The 15,774-nt window shown below is 38.6% G+C and overlaps 1 protein-coding gene across 1 annotated transcript in view; it reads left to right on the plus strand.

Annotated features, from left to right (window-relative positions):
• Positions 1–15,774, plus strand: part of TTC6 (tetratricopeptide repeat domain 6) — a 245,880-nt gene that overhangs the window by 102,262 nt on the left and 127,844 nt on the right. Inside the window, 3 exon segments of the mRNA XM_043980656.1 lie at positions 123–618; positions 1,715–1,829; positions 8,710–8,886. Of these exon segments, the coding sequence (XP_043836591.1) occupies positions 123–618; positions 1,715–1,829; positions 8,710–8,886 (788 nt within the window).

Here is a 15,774-nt window from a genome sequence, read left to right on the forward strand (position 1 = left end):
TTCATATAATTTGGCTTTGATAAAAAGTAACTAAGAAAAATTGGCATATAGTTTAATTAGATTAATTTACCAACTATAGCAAAATAAAAATTTTTGTAAAATGATTATTTTTTAAACTTTAGATCAGAATCTCTTGTCATTCTTCGGGAACAGAAGAAATTTTTTCTCCGTGTACCAATTTATGTCCGCCGAAGTCGCTGCCCCAGTCTACCTGCTGCATTAAATTTTGATGAATTTACCCGAAAGTATGGTGGAATTCCAAAAAATACCAAGCCTTTAAATTGGGTTTTGGACTTCTGGATAAAAGAGTTACAAGACACTCTTCCAACTCGAGAACCAGAACATGTTGAGGAAGAAAAAACGGACACTTCCGTTGAGCCAGTCAAACCTACAGAAGTAAAAAAACTACTAAAAATAGAATTAGATGATTTCCCAAATCCAGATCTCCCTGAGGATGTCAGGATGCATTTGGAGACTGAAATAGCAAAGCTGACTAAAGAAATAAATGAGAAAAAGAAAATGGCTGCCTTCCTGTATTGCAGACGTGGAGCTATATATAGGAAGCTAGGCAAACTAAAGGCAGCCATGAGTGATCTACAAGAGGTAAATTTTATACAAGTGAAACACATATTATCATTTATGCTTGACTTTTATCATGATAGCAGTTTGATTGTCACATTGGGAAATGAATATATTTGTAACATAAAACATATACTTAAATGTTTAAAATTAAGTTATATCAAGTGCCCTATACCGGCCACAAGTTGTATCTGCTACCCAAAGACTAGTAGACTGGTTAAATAGCAGTAGACTGGTTATGAATTCAGTAATGAGTTCTTTGGCTGTAGTAAGCTAAGAAAATTTAAGATGTGACCCCTAGAACATTCCACATCTGCTGTTAAACAGTAGTGAACAGCCCCATCCCCCCAAAAAAATAAACAAAGTGAGGGGAGGGGCATAGATGTCCCAAATAACATAATTTTTGGAGCTAATTCTTTCCATGTGTGTGTGTGTGTGTGTGTGTGTGTGTGTGTGTGTGTGTGTGTGTGTAATCATAACTATTGGGACTACAACTGTATGATCCTTCTCCAACAACTGAGTTGACATGCTAGTCAGACAAATGAAGGAAATATAATTTTTCATCTTTTCAGATGAAGACTAAGATTGTAAAGACCACACTTGAAAGGCAGCCTTGTATGATAAGTATGCCAGATCTTTATTCAAAGATCTCAGGTTCAAATCTAAGCTCTTTTCATTGTTACCATTCTGAACTTTGAACCTAAATTTCTTTATTACAAAAAAAGCAAAAACCTCATTCTTTCCTGGGTGGTGTTCATAGAAGCATAGTTTCCAAGACACAGGAAGTGCTCATTTTGTTATAGTCTGGGCAGATCACATCTGGAATATTGCATTACATTCTGGATATCATATTTCGTCCCTGAAGTCTAGGGAAGGGTCTTCCCCTTCACTATTTGTAGAGAGCATTCTTGGTCACATATGCTGGCCACCAATGTTCCTTCCCACTGGATATAGTTGATTTCCCATCTAGCTCTGCATCCTATAATTTTTATTCTTAAAGTTATTAATATTAAAATTGATTCCTTCAGTAAATTGTTATTTCATGATGTAGTGCTTTGCAAGTTTTTTTTTAACATATGAACAAGTAAAATTGAACTTAATAAACTTTTTTTTTCCTCTTAGGCTATATCATTAGACCTCTGTTACTTATGCCTATTGGCACCGACATTTCATATATCTTTTCCAAGACAAAATTGTGATGCTTTAGATGACCTTAAATTATATAACTAAATATAATAAAAATAATGCAGGTAGGTTTTCTATAGGGATAGAAAATATGTACTTTTTACCTAGAATTTTGCCTTTTCCTTACTCTTACAGTTACTTATAAAAACTATATTTTGGAAGGCTGTTAGTTGGCACACTAGATAGAATGCTGAGCCTGGAATCAGACAAATTCTGTCCCATACACTAGCTGTTTAATATTGGGCAAGTCACTTAATATATGTTAAACCTTCAGTTTCCTTAACTGTCAAGTGAGCATAATATAGCTGCTACCTTCTAGTGCTGTTGTGAAGATCAAATGATCACAATATTTGTGAAATGATAAGTATAGTGCCTGGCACATAGTAGGTGCTACGTAAATGCTATTATTATTACTGTAATTGAAAAATATAAATGTTAAGGTAAATGGCTATGAATGTTGTATTTTTCTATTTAGCTAAATTTTCAAGTTCAGGGTTTTTGTTCACAACAAGTACTGTGAACAAGTACCTGTACTTGCTTGAAATCTGAAATAATTTTTTCCTTTAAAATTATTATTTATTAGCATTTTTATTTTTATTTAATCTAAATTTTTAAATTTTGAGGTCCATATTCCTTTCCTCCCTCCAACCCCCCCTACCCACTGAGATGGCAAACAATATGATCTCAATTATACATGTGAAATCATGCAAAACATTTCCTTATTAGCCATACCACATGAAAGAAAGAGAAAATTATAGCATTTTTTCATCCTGAGCTTCTTTGAAATTGTCTTGGATCACTGCATTGATCAGAGTAGCCAAGCATTTTTCAGTTGATCATCATTATAATATTGCTATTATTCTCTACAGTGATCTCCTGGTTCTTCTCACTTCACTTTGCATTAGTCCTTATAGGTCTTGTTGAAACCCCACCCCTTGTAATTTCTTATAGCACAATAGTACTCCATCACAATCATATGCCACAACTTGTTCAGCCATTCCCCAATCGATGGACATCCCCTCAATTTTCAATTTTTTGCCAGCACAAAAAGAACATCTGTAAATATCTTTTTACACATAGGTCTTTTCTTTTTACTTTGATCTCTTTGGAATGCACACCTGGTAGTGTTGGGTCAAAGGGTATATATGCACAGTTTTATAGCCCTTTAGGAATAGCTACAGATTGTTCACCAGAATAGTTAGATTAGTTCACAATTCCACCAAAAGTGTATTAGTGTCCCAATTTTTCTACATCCCCTCTAGTCTTTGTCATTTTCCCCTTCTATCTTTTTAGCCAATCTGACAGGTACCTCAATGTTGCTTTAATTTGCATTTCTCTAATCAATAATGATTTACAACATTTTTTCATATGACAATATATAGCTTTCATTTTTTTCCTCCAGAACTGCCTGTTCATATCCTTTGACCATTTATCAGTTGGGGAATGACTCATATTCCTTATGTTTGAATCATTTTTTTTTTCAGTTTTCTATTTATTTGAGATATAAGGCCTATATCCAAGAAACTATCTATAAAATTTCCCCCCAATTTCTACTTTCCTTCTAATCTTGGCAACACTGATATTATATGTACACAAACTTTTAATAAAATGTAATCAAAATTATCCGTTTTACAATGTTCTCTATCTTTTGTTGATTCATAAATTCTCCTATCCATAAACCTGATAGGTCATATATTGCATGTTCTAATTTACTTATGATATCTCCCTTTATGTCTAGGTCATTTTATACCAAGTTTTACACTACCTTCCAGCTTTCCCTGGATTTTGACCAAATAATGAGTTCTTATCCCATTACATTTTTACATTTATCAAACACAAGATCACAATAATAATTTACTACTATGTATTATATACCTATTCTATTTCATTGATTTGCCATTCTCTTGCTTAGACAGTACCAGATAGTGTTTGGGGTGGGTTTTTTTGAGGAATGAGGGTTAAGTGACTTGCCCATGGTCACACAGTAAGTGTCAAGTGTCTGAGGCCAGTTCTGAACTCAGGTCCTCTTGAATCTAGGACTGGTGCTTTTATCCACTGAGCCACCTAGCTGCCCCAGTCTAATTTATTTCTGCTCACTGCCTTACTTTTTGATTTTTTTGATTTTTAAAAAATCTGACTTGATTTTACTTTTTTCAGGGCAATTACTTGATTTTACTTTTTTCAGGTCTCACAGCTACTAAGTGTCAAGGTCTGAGGCCAGATTTGAACTCAGGTACTCCTGAATCCAGGGCCAGTGCTTTATCTTCTGTGCCACATAGCTGCCCCCATGATCACTGCCTTACTAATCTGCATTCCATTCTAAGAGCTCCTCCCTTATTCTATTTCCTTGCCCTCCTATTTTACTGTAAGTTAAAAAGACTTATATCCAACTAAATTTTATTGCCTCTTTAACCCAGTTCTGATGAGAATAAGGTTCCTGTGCTATCCATCCCTCTACCCTAATCTCCCCTCTTCTGTAGGTTCTTCCATTTACACCTCCTTTGCATGAGATAATTTCCTCCATTTTACTTTATGATGTATCATCCCATCATCTCCAAGCCTATGTATATATGTATAATAATTTTTCTAACTACCCTAATAATGATTCTTAAGAGTTACAAATATAATTTTCCTATATAAGAAGTAAACAGTTCAACCATATTACATCCTTTATGATCATTTTTTCATACTTAATTTCTTATGGTTATATTTAGTTATAGTTATAAACTTACCTCCTTTGCTATTCAGAATATCATATTCCACACTCTTTGGTCTTTTAATGTAGAACCCACTAAATCATCCGTTATCCTGACTGTAGCTCCATAACATTTGAATTATTTCTTTATATTTGCTTATATTTTCTTCTTGACTTGGGAGCTTTGAAACTTAGCTATAACGTTCCCATGAGTTTTCATTTTGTGATCTCTTTCACGTAATGATTGGTGGATTTTTTAATTTCTATTTTATCCTATAGTTCTAAAACTTGGGGGCAATTTTCCTTAATAATTTCATGAAGTATAATGTCCAGATTTTTTTTTTGATCATGACTTTTAGGTAATCCAACAACTCATATGTTATCACTCCCCAGTCTGTTTTTACTGGCCATTTGTTTTTTAAAGAGATAGTTCATGTTCTCTTCTATTTTTAATTCTTTTGATTTTGTTTTATTATTTCTCTTTTTGTGTGTGTGAGGCAATTGGGGTTAAGTGACTTGCCAGGGTCACATAGCTAGTAAGTGTTAAGTGTCTGAGGCCGGATTTGAACTCAGGTTCTCCTGACTCCAGGGCCAGTGCTCTATCCACTGTGCCACCTAGCTTGCCCCCTGTTTTATTATTTCTTGATGTCTTATGGAATCATTAGCTTCCTCTGTCCAATTTTCCTTTTTTAAGAGTTATTTTCTTCAGTAAGTTTTTTGAATCTTTTTCTAATTAGTTGACTTTCTTTTCATAATTTTATTGATTTTCTTCTATTGCTCTCCTTTTCCCAATTTTTTGTTTGTTTGTTTTGGTGAGGCAATTGGAGTTAAGTGACTTGTCCAGGGTCACACAGCTGGTAACTGTTAAGTGTCTGAGGCCGGATTTGAACTCAGGTACTCCTGAATCCAGGGCCGGTGCTCTATCCATTGCGCCAATAGCTGCCCTCCTTTTCTCAATTTTTTAATCTACATCTCTTATTTGATTTTTAAAGTGTTTTAAAGTTCTTCCAAGAACTCTTTGAGCTTGTGACAATTTTACATTTATCTTTGAAACTTTACAAGTAGCTGTTTGACTTCATTGTCTTGTTCTGACTTTGAACTCTCATCTTCTTTATCACCATAGTAACTATCTATGGTTAAGTGCTTTTTGTCATTTACTTATTTTTCTTCGACATTTTTTTGGGGGGGCAATGAGGGTTAAGTGACTTGCCCATGGTCACACAGCTAGTGTCAAGTGTCTGAGGTTGGATTTGAACTCAGGTACTCCTGAATCCAGGGCTGGTGCTTTATTCACTGTGCCACCTAGCTGCTCTGTTTACTCATTTTTAAAAAATTAAACTGCCAATTTCTTGGCTTTTAAATTTATGTTAGGGTCAGACTCTACTCCTAGGGTGTGGGAGATGTTTTGTGCTATTATTTTCAGAGCTCTATCAAGGTGGGGGAGGTTTTGACATTTTGGGTCTTCCAATATGCTATGATCCAAGGCCAGGTGTGGTCACTGTTCCTCTGGCTCACACTTTGGTATTTGAGCGATATCAGATACTCCTCTCCCCGCCCCCCCCCCCAGCTGCTACTGAGCTACCCCCAGAACCACTGTCACTGCAAACACTCTCATTCCCTGCAATCCAGAATACACCACAGGCCTCCCCAGCCACAAACATCAGTTTGCTCCTTTGCCTTAGATCTAAATCCAGGGACTCTGCTCTCCTGTGAATGATCACAACTAGCAGAGTTCCCACCCCTTTGCAACTGCACTCACCCCCATAGCTACAGCCTAGGACTAACATCTAGCCAGCACCAGGCCCCCATATCCAGTTCCAGCAGAGGGCCCCACAGTCTTACCCTTATCAGCTGCGTGATCCCATCACCATGGACAGGGCAAAAGTTCCTGAAGCCAAGGCAGTTATCCTGACTGCAGCCGCCCCCAGGGCTTCCTGTTTGTTGAGCTACTCTGGCCAGACCACGACCCTGATAGGTCAGATTTTTACTAACATCCTCCTAGGTTGTCTTATGCTGAACAAACTGCTTTATCCCAATTTTTAATTTAATTAATGCCACTTTGAGGCATTATTGAAAGTTCTTTGGGAGAGCCAAATTCCCAGGAGGAGTTCTTTTATTTAGTGAATTTTTGTACCTCTTTTTTTCAATTTGGTTTGTTCTTCCTTTCAAAAAGTTCTTTTCTCTTTTTTTAAGGTAATATTTTCTTCAGTACTTTTTGGTACCTCTTTTATCTAGCTGTTAATTCTCCTTTCACAATTTTCTTATATCACTCTCATTTATTTTCCCATTTTTTTCTCTACCACTCTTATCTTTGTTTAATTGAATTCTTCCTGTCCTTGTGTTCAGTTAACATTTTACTTTGAAACTTTGCTTGTAAATGTTTTCATGTTTTTGTCTTCTAAGTTTATGTCTTGGTCTTTCTGCTACCATAGAATCCTTTTATAATCAAGTTCTCTTTTGTTGTATGCTCCTTTTTCCCAGCCTATTTCTTGACTCTGAACCTTATGTTAAAGTTGGATTCTGATCACTTGAGAGTGGGGATGCACTGTCCTAAGTTTTAGGCTTTTTTGTATAACTATTTTCAGAGCTAGTTCTAGGGTTCTGCTTCCAAGATAGTGTTATCCTGGGAAAGGTGTGGTCACTTACTCTCCTGCTCTTCAACATTCTACACTCTGGTCTTTACCCAGAAAGGGCCCTTTGCTCCTCTGCATCTGAAATTACTAGTACTCTTCTTTGCGTTGGAACTGTGACAGGGTACCCTGCTCTCCTGCAGCCACAAGCACTAGTTGTCCTCATGACCTTGGAACTGTGTTCCTTGTGACCCAATCACAAAGCATTCTTCTCCATCCTGGAACTGTGATCCAGAACTACTTATGGGCAATAAAGTTGCCAATCAGTGTCAGCAGCATCCAGTGCCAGCAAAGGATACCCTATAATCTCTTTCCGACAAGTTGTCCCGTCACCTTGCTGTCTCTGAGCTGAGAGCTCCAGAATCTGTGGATGCTACTGTGAACTGACACCTCCAAGGCTCACTGCTAGTGCTCCTGCCACTCTCCAGGCCTGCATCCACCCCAGTGTTACAGATCTCTGCTGAAGGCCTCCTAGGTTGTCTTTGGATGGGAAAATGCCTACCTTTGACCATTTGTTGGCTCCAATGATCCAAAATTTGATTTGAGGCATTGTCTTAAAGTTTGGAGGGGAATATTAGGAGAGATCAACTGGGTCCCAGCCTGTACTCTACCATTTTAACTCCTGAAAATAGTTTTAGAAAGAAATTTATTAGGTCATTTGGTAAAGGAGGGTTAGCTGGAAAGAGGGGTAGTGTTTCTCTCTGATTGAGGCGCTAAAAAGTTCACATTATATAGATTTAGACAAAGGTTTCTGCAGAAGAGTAACACAGAAATCATATGATAAATATATTGAAAACAATCACCTCCCTGAAGGGAACCCAAAACACAAGCTTGGTGAGACCCTAAGTAAGTCCTAAGTATAGTAACCCCAAACAAGAATGCTTTGGGTGAATCCAAGACCTAATGGAACCCAAAATACTTTATTGCCATCTCCAGCATTCCTAAAGAGTTACCAGAGTCAAGATATATTCTGGGTGCAGATAACTTTTTATGACATAAGGTTGGATTTAAGCAATATGATAATTTTTCTCACCAGAATAATGAATAATTTTTTCTACAGGGTTTTGAAACACATCTGAGCTTTTGCTTACATATTAGCTATATCTTGAATTATAGTCTGTATTTCATAGAAAAATAATTATTCCATTCTTCTACCCAATTATTGGTATATATGATTTTTAAAATTATTTTTCTAATAGTGATGGTGCATTTGCACTTATCCCTGGGCTATTCCTTCTTTTGCTTAATCAGTTTGAGAAACAACAGATTAAAAGTAGGTTAGAAGACAGCCTATAAACACCCCATCTTTGGCATCAAACCCATGACATTGGCTTATTAACAACATGTCTAACCAACAATATATCTATATTTAATTATAAGGTTATATTTTATTACTTTAAGATTGGGTTACTCTTTGAAATATATAACAAGCAATTGAACTTTTAAATTACCTTAGTGAGTAATTTGTTAAATACAGGAGGACAAATAGGGTATCTTTCGCTGCTTAAAAAAATCTCTAGATCTAAGATCTTTTAAGGAAAATAAGGATCTTATTTTAAGGAAATTTTATTGATAAATAAATATTGAAACACTGATTTTATCTTATTTTATTATCTTTAGATGTTTATTTATCAAAGGCTGAAATTTTGAGGAAAAGAGGTAATTTTACATTGGCACTGCTAAATTATACCCAAGCAATTAAGTGCAGGCCTACAGATGATGACATCTATTTTAAAAGAGCCGAGATACTTGATATAGGTAACAAATTACTGGCGATGGATGATTATTCTAAAGTGAGTAAGTTTTACCTAATATTATGTTATTTTTTTCTTTTATGTCATTATATCAGCTTTTTTTTTTTAAAGTGAGGCAATCGGGGTTAAGTGACTTGCCCAGGGTCACACAGCTAGTAAGTGTTAAGTGTCTGAAGCTGGATTTGAACTCAGGTACTCCTGATTACAGGACCAGTGCTCTATCCACTGCGCCACCTAGCTGCCCCCCATTATATCAGCTTTATATCTTTATGTAGCATTGTCATAAGAAGAACATGGAACTCTTCCTGAAAGTCTGTGTGTGAAATAGGTATTTTGTAGGTTAGAAGGTTTGGGGTTTGGAGGGTTTTGCCATTAGACCAATTAGTAACTTGATAGAAATTTTTTGTTCTTAGTTGCTTGTCTTTCAGCATATTGATATTAAATTATTGTGTAGAATGTTGTGCCTGAGTAACTGAGGGTAGTTTTGAAGAAATTCAACTCCTTTTCATCTTTCTCTAAAGAATTATAGGCCAGTTGTAGAAAGTGAACATAAAAATCCTCATTCCCTTCCATGTTGTCAGTAGCTTCACCGCCAGGAATCTAGCTGAGGTTCATGTACAGTATTGGATAGCATGTATTGCATCTATAGAAAATCACCTTCCTCTCCCTGTTCCACTCTACCCTCTCTCATCCCTAGTCTCTTCTGCCTTCTGCCACTATTAGGCTGATGAAAAGCAAAACAAGCCCCCACAAAAACTAACAGGTACCATACTTTGACAAGAGTGTAGGGGAGGGGAAGGTGGTCATCAATCTCTCTCTAGCTCTGAATTCTAAGCCGCAGTGAAAATGCTTTGTTCTTCCTCAGCATGTAAGTAATGCTAATTCCCAAATATTATGTATCTTGGGTTTCCTTTAGCCTTAACAGCACATTTACTATACATATACATACTTGAGAGATCTCAAAAATTGATCCACCTTGCTGAGATTCATGGTTGATCACGTCTTCTCCTGCCTACATCAGCTGCTGAAAATGGAAACAGATACATGAGAGTGTGCACAGACTTGCTCTTGATGTCTTTGGGAAGAGGACCAGCAAAACGAATGACTGGTTTGAAGCCAAGTGCAGTGAAATGAATCCTGTTGTTGAGGCCAAGCGAAGCGCACTCATTAAATACAAATGCTCCCCGAATGAAAGTGCTCTTCAGAAACTATGTGCCTGCGAGAAGAAACGCCTCTGCAAATCGTGAGGCAGTGTGGCAAATGAATATTGGGTTGAGCTCAGTAAGGAAATACAGGTTGCTACTGACACGGGAAACATCAGAAGAATGTATAAAGGCATCAAGAAAGCTTGCGGACCCACTCAGAGCAAGACAGCTCCCCTCAAGTCTAGCACTGGAGAGTACATTACAGACAGAGTTAAGCAAATGGAAAAATGGGTAGAGCACTTTTCTGAGTTGTACACCGTCAGAAATTCTGTCACAGAATCAGCTTTAAACATCATGCAGTCCTTCCCTGTACTACAGGAGTTGGACAATGTGCCTACATTTGAGGAACTTGAGAACACAATTAGCTCCCTAAGATGTGGAAAAGCTCCTGGTGCAGAGGGTATCACAGCTGAATTGATCAAATGTTCTAAAAACATCCTATTAAAGCCCCTGCATGAATTGTTGTGCCTGTATTGGAGAGAAGGTGAAGTGCCACAGATTATGCATGATGCCCGTATAGTTACTCTTTATAAGAACAGTGGAGACAAGAGTGACTGTAACAACTACAGAGGAATATCGCTTCTCAGTGTCATTGGGAAATGTTTGCCAAGATCATCTTGCTAAGACTGCGTAAACTTGCGACCATGTTTACCCAGATTTGCAATGTGGCTTTCAAGCAGGGAGGTCAACTATCAATATGATTTTTTTTTTGCTTCACCAACTGCAAGAAAAGTGCAGAGAACAAAGAAAACCCCTCTTCATTGCCTTCACAGACCTGACCAAGGCGTTTGATATGGTTAACAAAGGTCTTTTCAAAATTCTCTCGAGAATCAATTGCCCTCCTAAACTCCATAGCCCTCATTCGCTCCTTTCATTGCAACATGCAAGGGTGTTGTACAGTTCGAAGGCAACACCTCTGAAGCATTCAGCATAAAACAGTGGAGTCAAGCAAGGATGCGTGTTTGCTCCCATGCTGTTTGGAATTTTCTTCTCCATGCTGTTGCATCATGCTTTTGGTTCATCAACTGATGGCATCTATCTGCATTCCCGGTTGGACGGAGGCCTGTTCAAAGTTTCCCATCTGAGATCCAAAACCAGAGTGAGAGGTAGCACCCTTAGAGACCTGCTTTTCACTGATGATGTTGTACTTGCCTGTCACTCAGAGGGTGAATTGTAGACCTTGATGGATCGCTTCTCCCAAGCTTGCACAGAGTTTGGCCTAACCATAAATCTTAAAAAGACGAAAGTCATGTGTCAGAGTGCTATGTCACCTCCATTAATACACATCAGTAGCTACCAGTTGGATTTTATAAGCCAATTCTCGTATCTTGGCTCTATTGTCAGTGACAATTTGTCACTTGATTCTGAGATCAATCAGAGGATTGGGAAAGCTACTTCAACCATGGCTAAGCTTGCCAAGAGTGTCTGGGCAAACAGTAAACTGACAAGATGAACCAAATTTTCCGCCTATAGAGCATGCATCCTGAGTACCTTACTGTATGGCAGTGAAACATGGACTATGTTTCTAGACAAGAGAAAAAACTTAACAGCTTCCACATGCGCTGCCTTCAGCACATCCTTGGCATATCTTGGTCCAGATAGGATCCACGAACACAGAAGTGCTCCAACACGCACAACTTCCGAGCATCTACACGCTACTGAAACAAAGACAGCTGCGCTGGCTCGGTCATGTGCACCGCATGCAAGATGGGCACATTCCTAAAGAACTACTCTATGGCAAGTTAGCCCCAGGGCAAAGACCTGCTGGACACCCCCAGCTTCGCTACAGAGATGTATGCAAGCGAGACTTGAGGGCTCTGGGAATAGACATCAGCAGCTGGGAGGAGATGGCCAAGGACCATGCCTGATGGAGTTCAGTACTCAGGAGCAGCTTGTGTGCAGCTGAGATGGGCCTCCAAGCTCTGGAGGAAGAAAAACGAATGAGATGCAGGAACCAACGAGCAACAGAGAGCACAGTTTTCCGATGTCCTCATTGCAGCAGGAGCTGCAGCTCCTGTATCGGACTGCACAGCCACACTGTGGCCTGTGGCTCTTCAAGGCGCTGATCCATGGTCATTCACGACTGGTGGACGCCTACTACATATACATACATACATACACACACACATGTATAGATATAGAGATAGAGATAGAGATAGAGATAGAGATAGAGATAGAGATAGAGATAGAGATAGAGATATATAGATCTCACATCACTATACACTCCCAAAGTGGCTAGTCCCTTAGTTAGGATAAGATTTCCCTATGTATACCCTTTGATTTTCCTAACAGGCCTTTCTCCAGGCCTGTGGAACACCACACCATTGCAAAGTATGGACATCTATAGGTGAAAACAATACATGGAATGGCTCCATCATGTTTTTGTACTTTAGTGGGCCTACCTTTCTTTCTTTCTTTTCTTTTTTTTTTTTTTGGCAGGACAATGAGGGTTAAGTGACTTGCCCAAGGTCACACAGCTAGTAAGTGTCAAGTGTCTGAGGTCAGATTTGAACTCAGGTCCTCCTGAATCCAGGGCCAGTGCTTTAGCTAAGTGCCACCTAGCTGCCCCTGGGCCTAGCTTTTTTTTTCAATCTTGATAGCATTTTATTTTTTCTAGTTACATGTAAAGATAGTTTTTAACATTTGTTTTTATAAGATTTTTGAGTCTCAAATTTTTCTCCCTCTCTCCTTTCCCTCCCCCCTCTCCAAGAGAGAAAGCAATCTGATATAGGTTATATATGTACAATCACGTTAAACATATTTCCACATTAGTTATGTTGTGAAAGAAGAATTAAAACAAAAGGGAAAAACCTCAAAAAAGAAAAAAATAGCAAAAATAGTATGGTTCAATCTGCATTCAGATTCCACAGTTCTTTTTTTTTGGACATGGAAAGCATTTCTCATCATGAGTCCTTTGGAATTGTCTTGGATGTATTTCTGAGAACAGTTAAGTCTATCATAGTTGATCATTGCATAATGTTGCTGTTACTATATACAATGTTCTCTTGGTTCTGCTCACTTCACTCAGCATCAGTCTACTTAAGTCTTTCCAGGTTTTTCTGAAATCTGCCAGCTCATCATTCTATTACATTCATATACCACAAATTGTTAAGACATTCTCCAATTGATGGGCATCCCCTCAATTTCCAATTCTTTGCCACCACAAAGAGCTACTATAAATATTTTTGTACATGTGGATCCTTTTCCCTTTTTCTAAATGATCTCTTTGAGATACAGACCTAGTAGTGGTATTATTGGGTCAGAGGGTATCCACAGCCCCCATATCCCTTTGGGCATAGTTTCCCAATTGCTCTCAGGATGGTTTGGATCAGTTCACAGGGGCTACCTTTTTTTAAGTATTTTTTAAGATCTATATTTTATGTACTATAGTTGTTGGAGGAGGTCCTTTTTCTAATGTATTATCTTCATCATCTTGCTTTAAGATCTATCCCTTTGGGTCTTAGGGCATTATAATTAGTGGAAAGGATGGCTCAGCTCACTTCACCAACTACTCATACACTGCACAGAGATGGAGGCTTGTCTAATGGCATTTCAGGTGGTTGTCAGTTAGGATGAGAGGTCTCTCTTGACGCTCAGGAATAAGTCATGTATTTTACACCAGACCAGTGATTTCATTGCTTTGGGAAACTCTTGGTGAAGAAACTACCTCTACTAATGTGGCCTGGTCACTGTTGTGCAATTTAGAGCTGATATGTCATTATCTTTCTCCCTAAACCCACCCCTCATTAAGTTTTTTTGTTTTGTTTTGGTTTGGTTTGGTTTGGTTTTGGTGAGGCAATTGGGGCTACGTGACTTGCCCAGGGTCACACAGCTAGTAAGTGTCAAGTGTCTGAAGCTGGATTTGAACTCAGGTACTCCTGACTCCAGGGCCCATGCTCTATCCACTGTGCCACCTAACTGCCCCCCTCATTCAGTTTCTCTAATTCTGCTGATGGCATCAGCATCTTTTCAGAATCTCAGGGTCTCAGGGTCACTCACTTCACTATCTCTCTATCTATGTGTCTCTGTCTCTCTGTCTCTGTCTCTGCCTCTGCCTCTGTGTCTTTGTGTCTCTCTCTCTCTCTCTCTCTCTCTCTCTCTCTCTCTCTCTCTCTCTCTCTCTCTCTCTTTCCTTCTCTGTCTCTCTCACTGCCCATTCTCTCACCCTCCCTATGGCAAACAGAATAATGTAAAAGAAATTAAAAATCCCAACAAGCAAAAAAAGGATTGTTTACTCAGATTTTTAGGCCAGCAGGTAAATCTTATCCATAAGGATTTCAGAGAAGCTGTCTGGATTCATGTGAAAAACAAGTCAGGGGGGCAGCTAGGTGGCGCAGTGGATAAAGCACAGGCCCCGGATTCAGGAGTTCCTGAGTTTGAATCCGGCCTCAGACACTTGACACCTACTGGCTGTGTGACCCTGGGCAAGTCACTTAACCCCCATTGCCCCCCACACAAAAAAAATTAAAAACAAACAAACAAACAAACAAACAAACAAAAAACAAGTCAGGCTTCTAGGTCTGCTTAAAGTGAAACAGAAAAGAAAACATTTTATGAGCTATCATAGTTAAACTTTTTCCACTCACAACCCCTTTTCTCCAGAGAAATTTTTACACAACCCTGGGCATAAAGGTATATAAAATAGGCATACAAATCAAACATTTACTGCCAAATTTTTTATGACCCCTACATTCAGTTATTCAACCCCATATGGCATTGCTACCCACAATTTAAGAAAGCTTTGCCTTAGATGAACTTCTAGCACAGTGTTTTAGGAATACAAAAATAAAATTACAAAAAACCCACAAGCCCCACACGACCCCTAGCTTCCATACTAGTAAGAGAGTAACAATACAATAGATATTAATATTGAAATATTCAAACAAGCAAAGGTGATCTGTGGGTATAGTACTAAGATAAGCCTGGAATTTCTTACTACCATTGAGGGGTTCCCAAGTCTCATCTTCAATACTTCTCTCAAGCTCATGTTGTCTGACTGTGATCTCAGTGGAATGAAGAAAAACCTCAAGATTTGAGATCACATTTCACATTCCAGGTTCCCAGCTGCTGCCTGTAGGTTTCTGCTCTATCACCATGGCACATTTCACTTCTGTATTATTAGCTACCCTTTGGCTTTCACTGCATGGTCCTTAAAAATCAAGAGCTCTGTCTCTAGCTACTAAATGAGTTCTTTTCCTTACTAGGACTAATCTCTCAACAGGTGCCCAACTCCTCCAGGTTTCTCCAAAAAAATCTTCCCCACTATCCCCATTTTTTCTCTTCTTGTTCTGTGTCTCTCTCTGTTTCTGTGTCTTTCTCTCTGTCTCTTTCTGTGTGTCTCTGTCTGTCTCTCTGACTCTCTCTGTCTCTGTCTTTCTTTGTGTCTCTGTCTCTGTCTCTTCCTGTCTCTGTCGGTCTCTCTCCTCTCTCTCTCTGTCCCTCTCTTTGGGATAGATATTCCTAGAGATAAGGGCAAACTCCTGGAGAAGATAAGATGAGATGGGATTAAGGGCATAGATAGAGGGGATGGCCAAGGACAACCTCCTTTTCAGAGACTGGAGCAAAGGAGAGAATTAGGGGTGAGACAGGAGGTTTCTGAGGTATAGAATTGGGACTAGAGGAAGCTAAAAATAAATGGTTTCTATTTTATATGTAAAACGGGAGGTGAAATGCTCAGCTATTATAATTATACATAAATTTTCCCACCTAAAAGTCCTTCCATTTCT

This window comes from Dromiciops gliroides, chromosome 2, assembly GCF_019393635.1.
Source record: "Dromiciops gliroides isolate mDroGli1 chromosome 2, mDroGli1.pri, whole genome shotgun sequence".
Taxonomy (NCBI): Eukaryota; Metazoa; Chordata; class Mammalia; order Microbiotheria; family Microbiotheriidae; genus Dromiciops; species Dromiciops gliroides.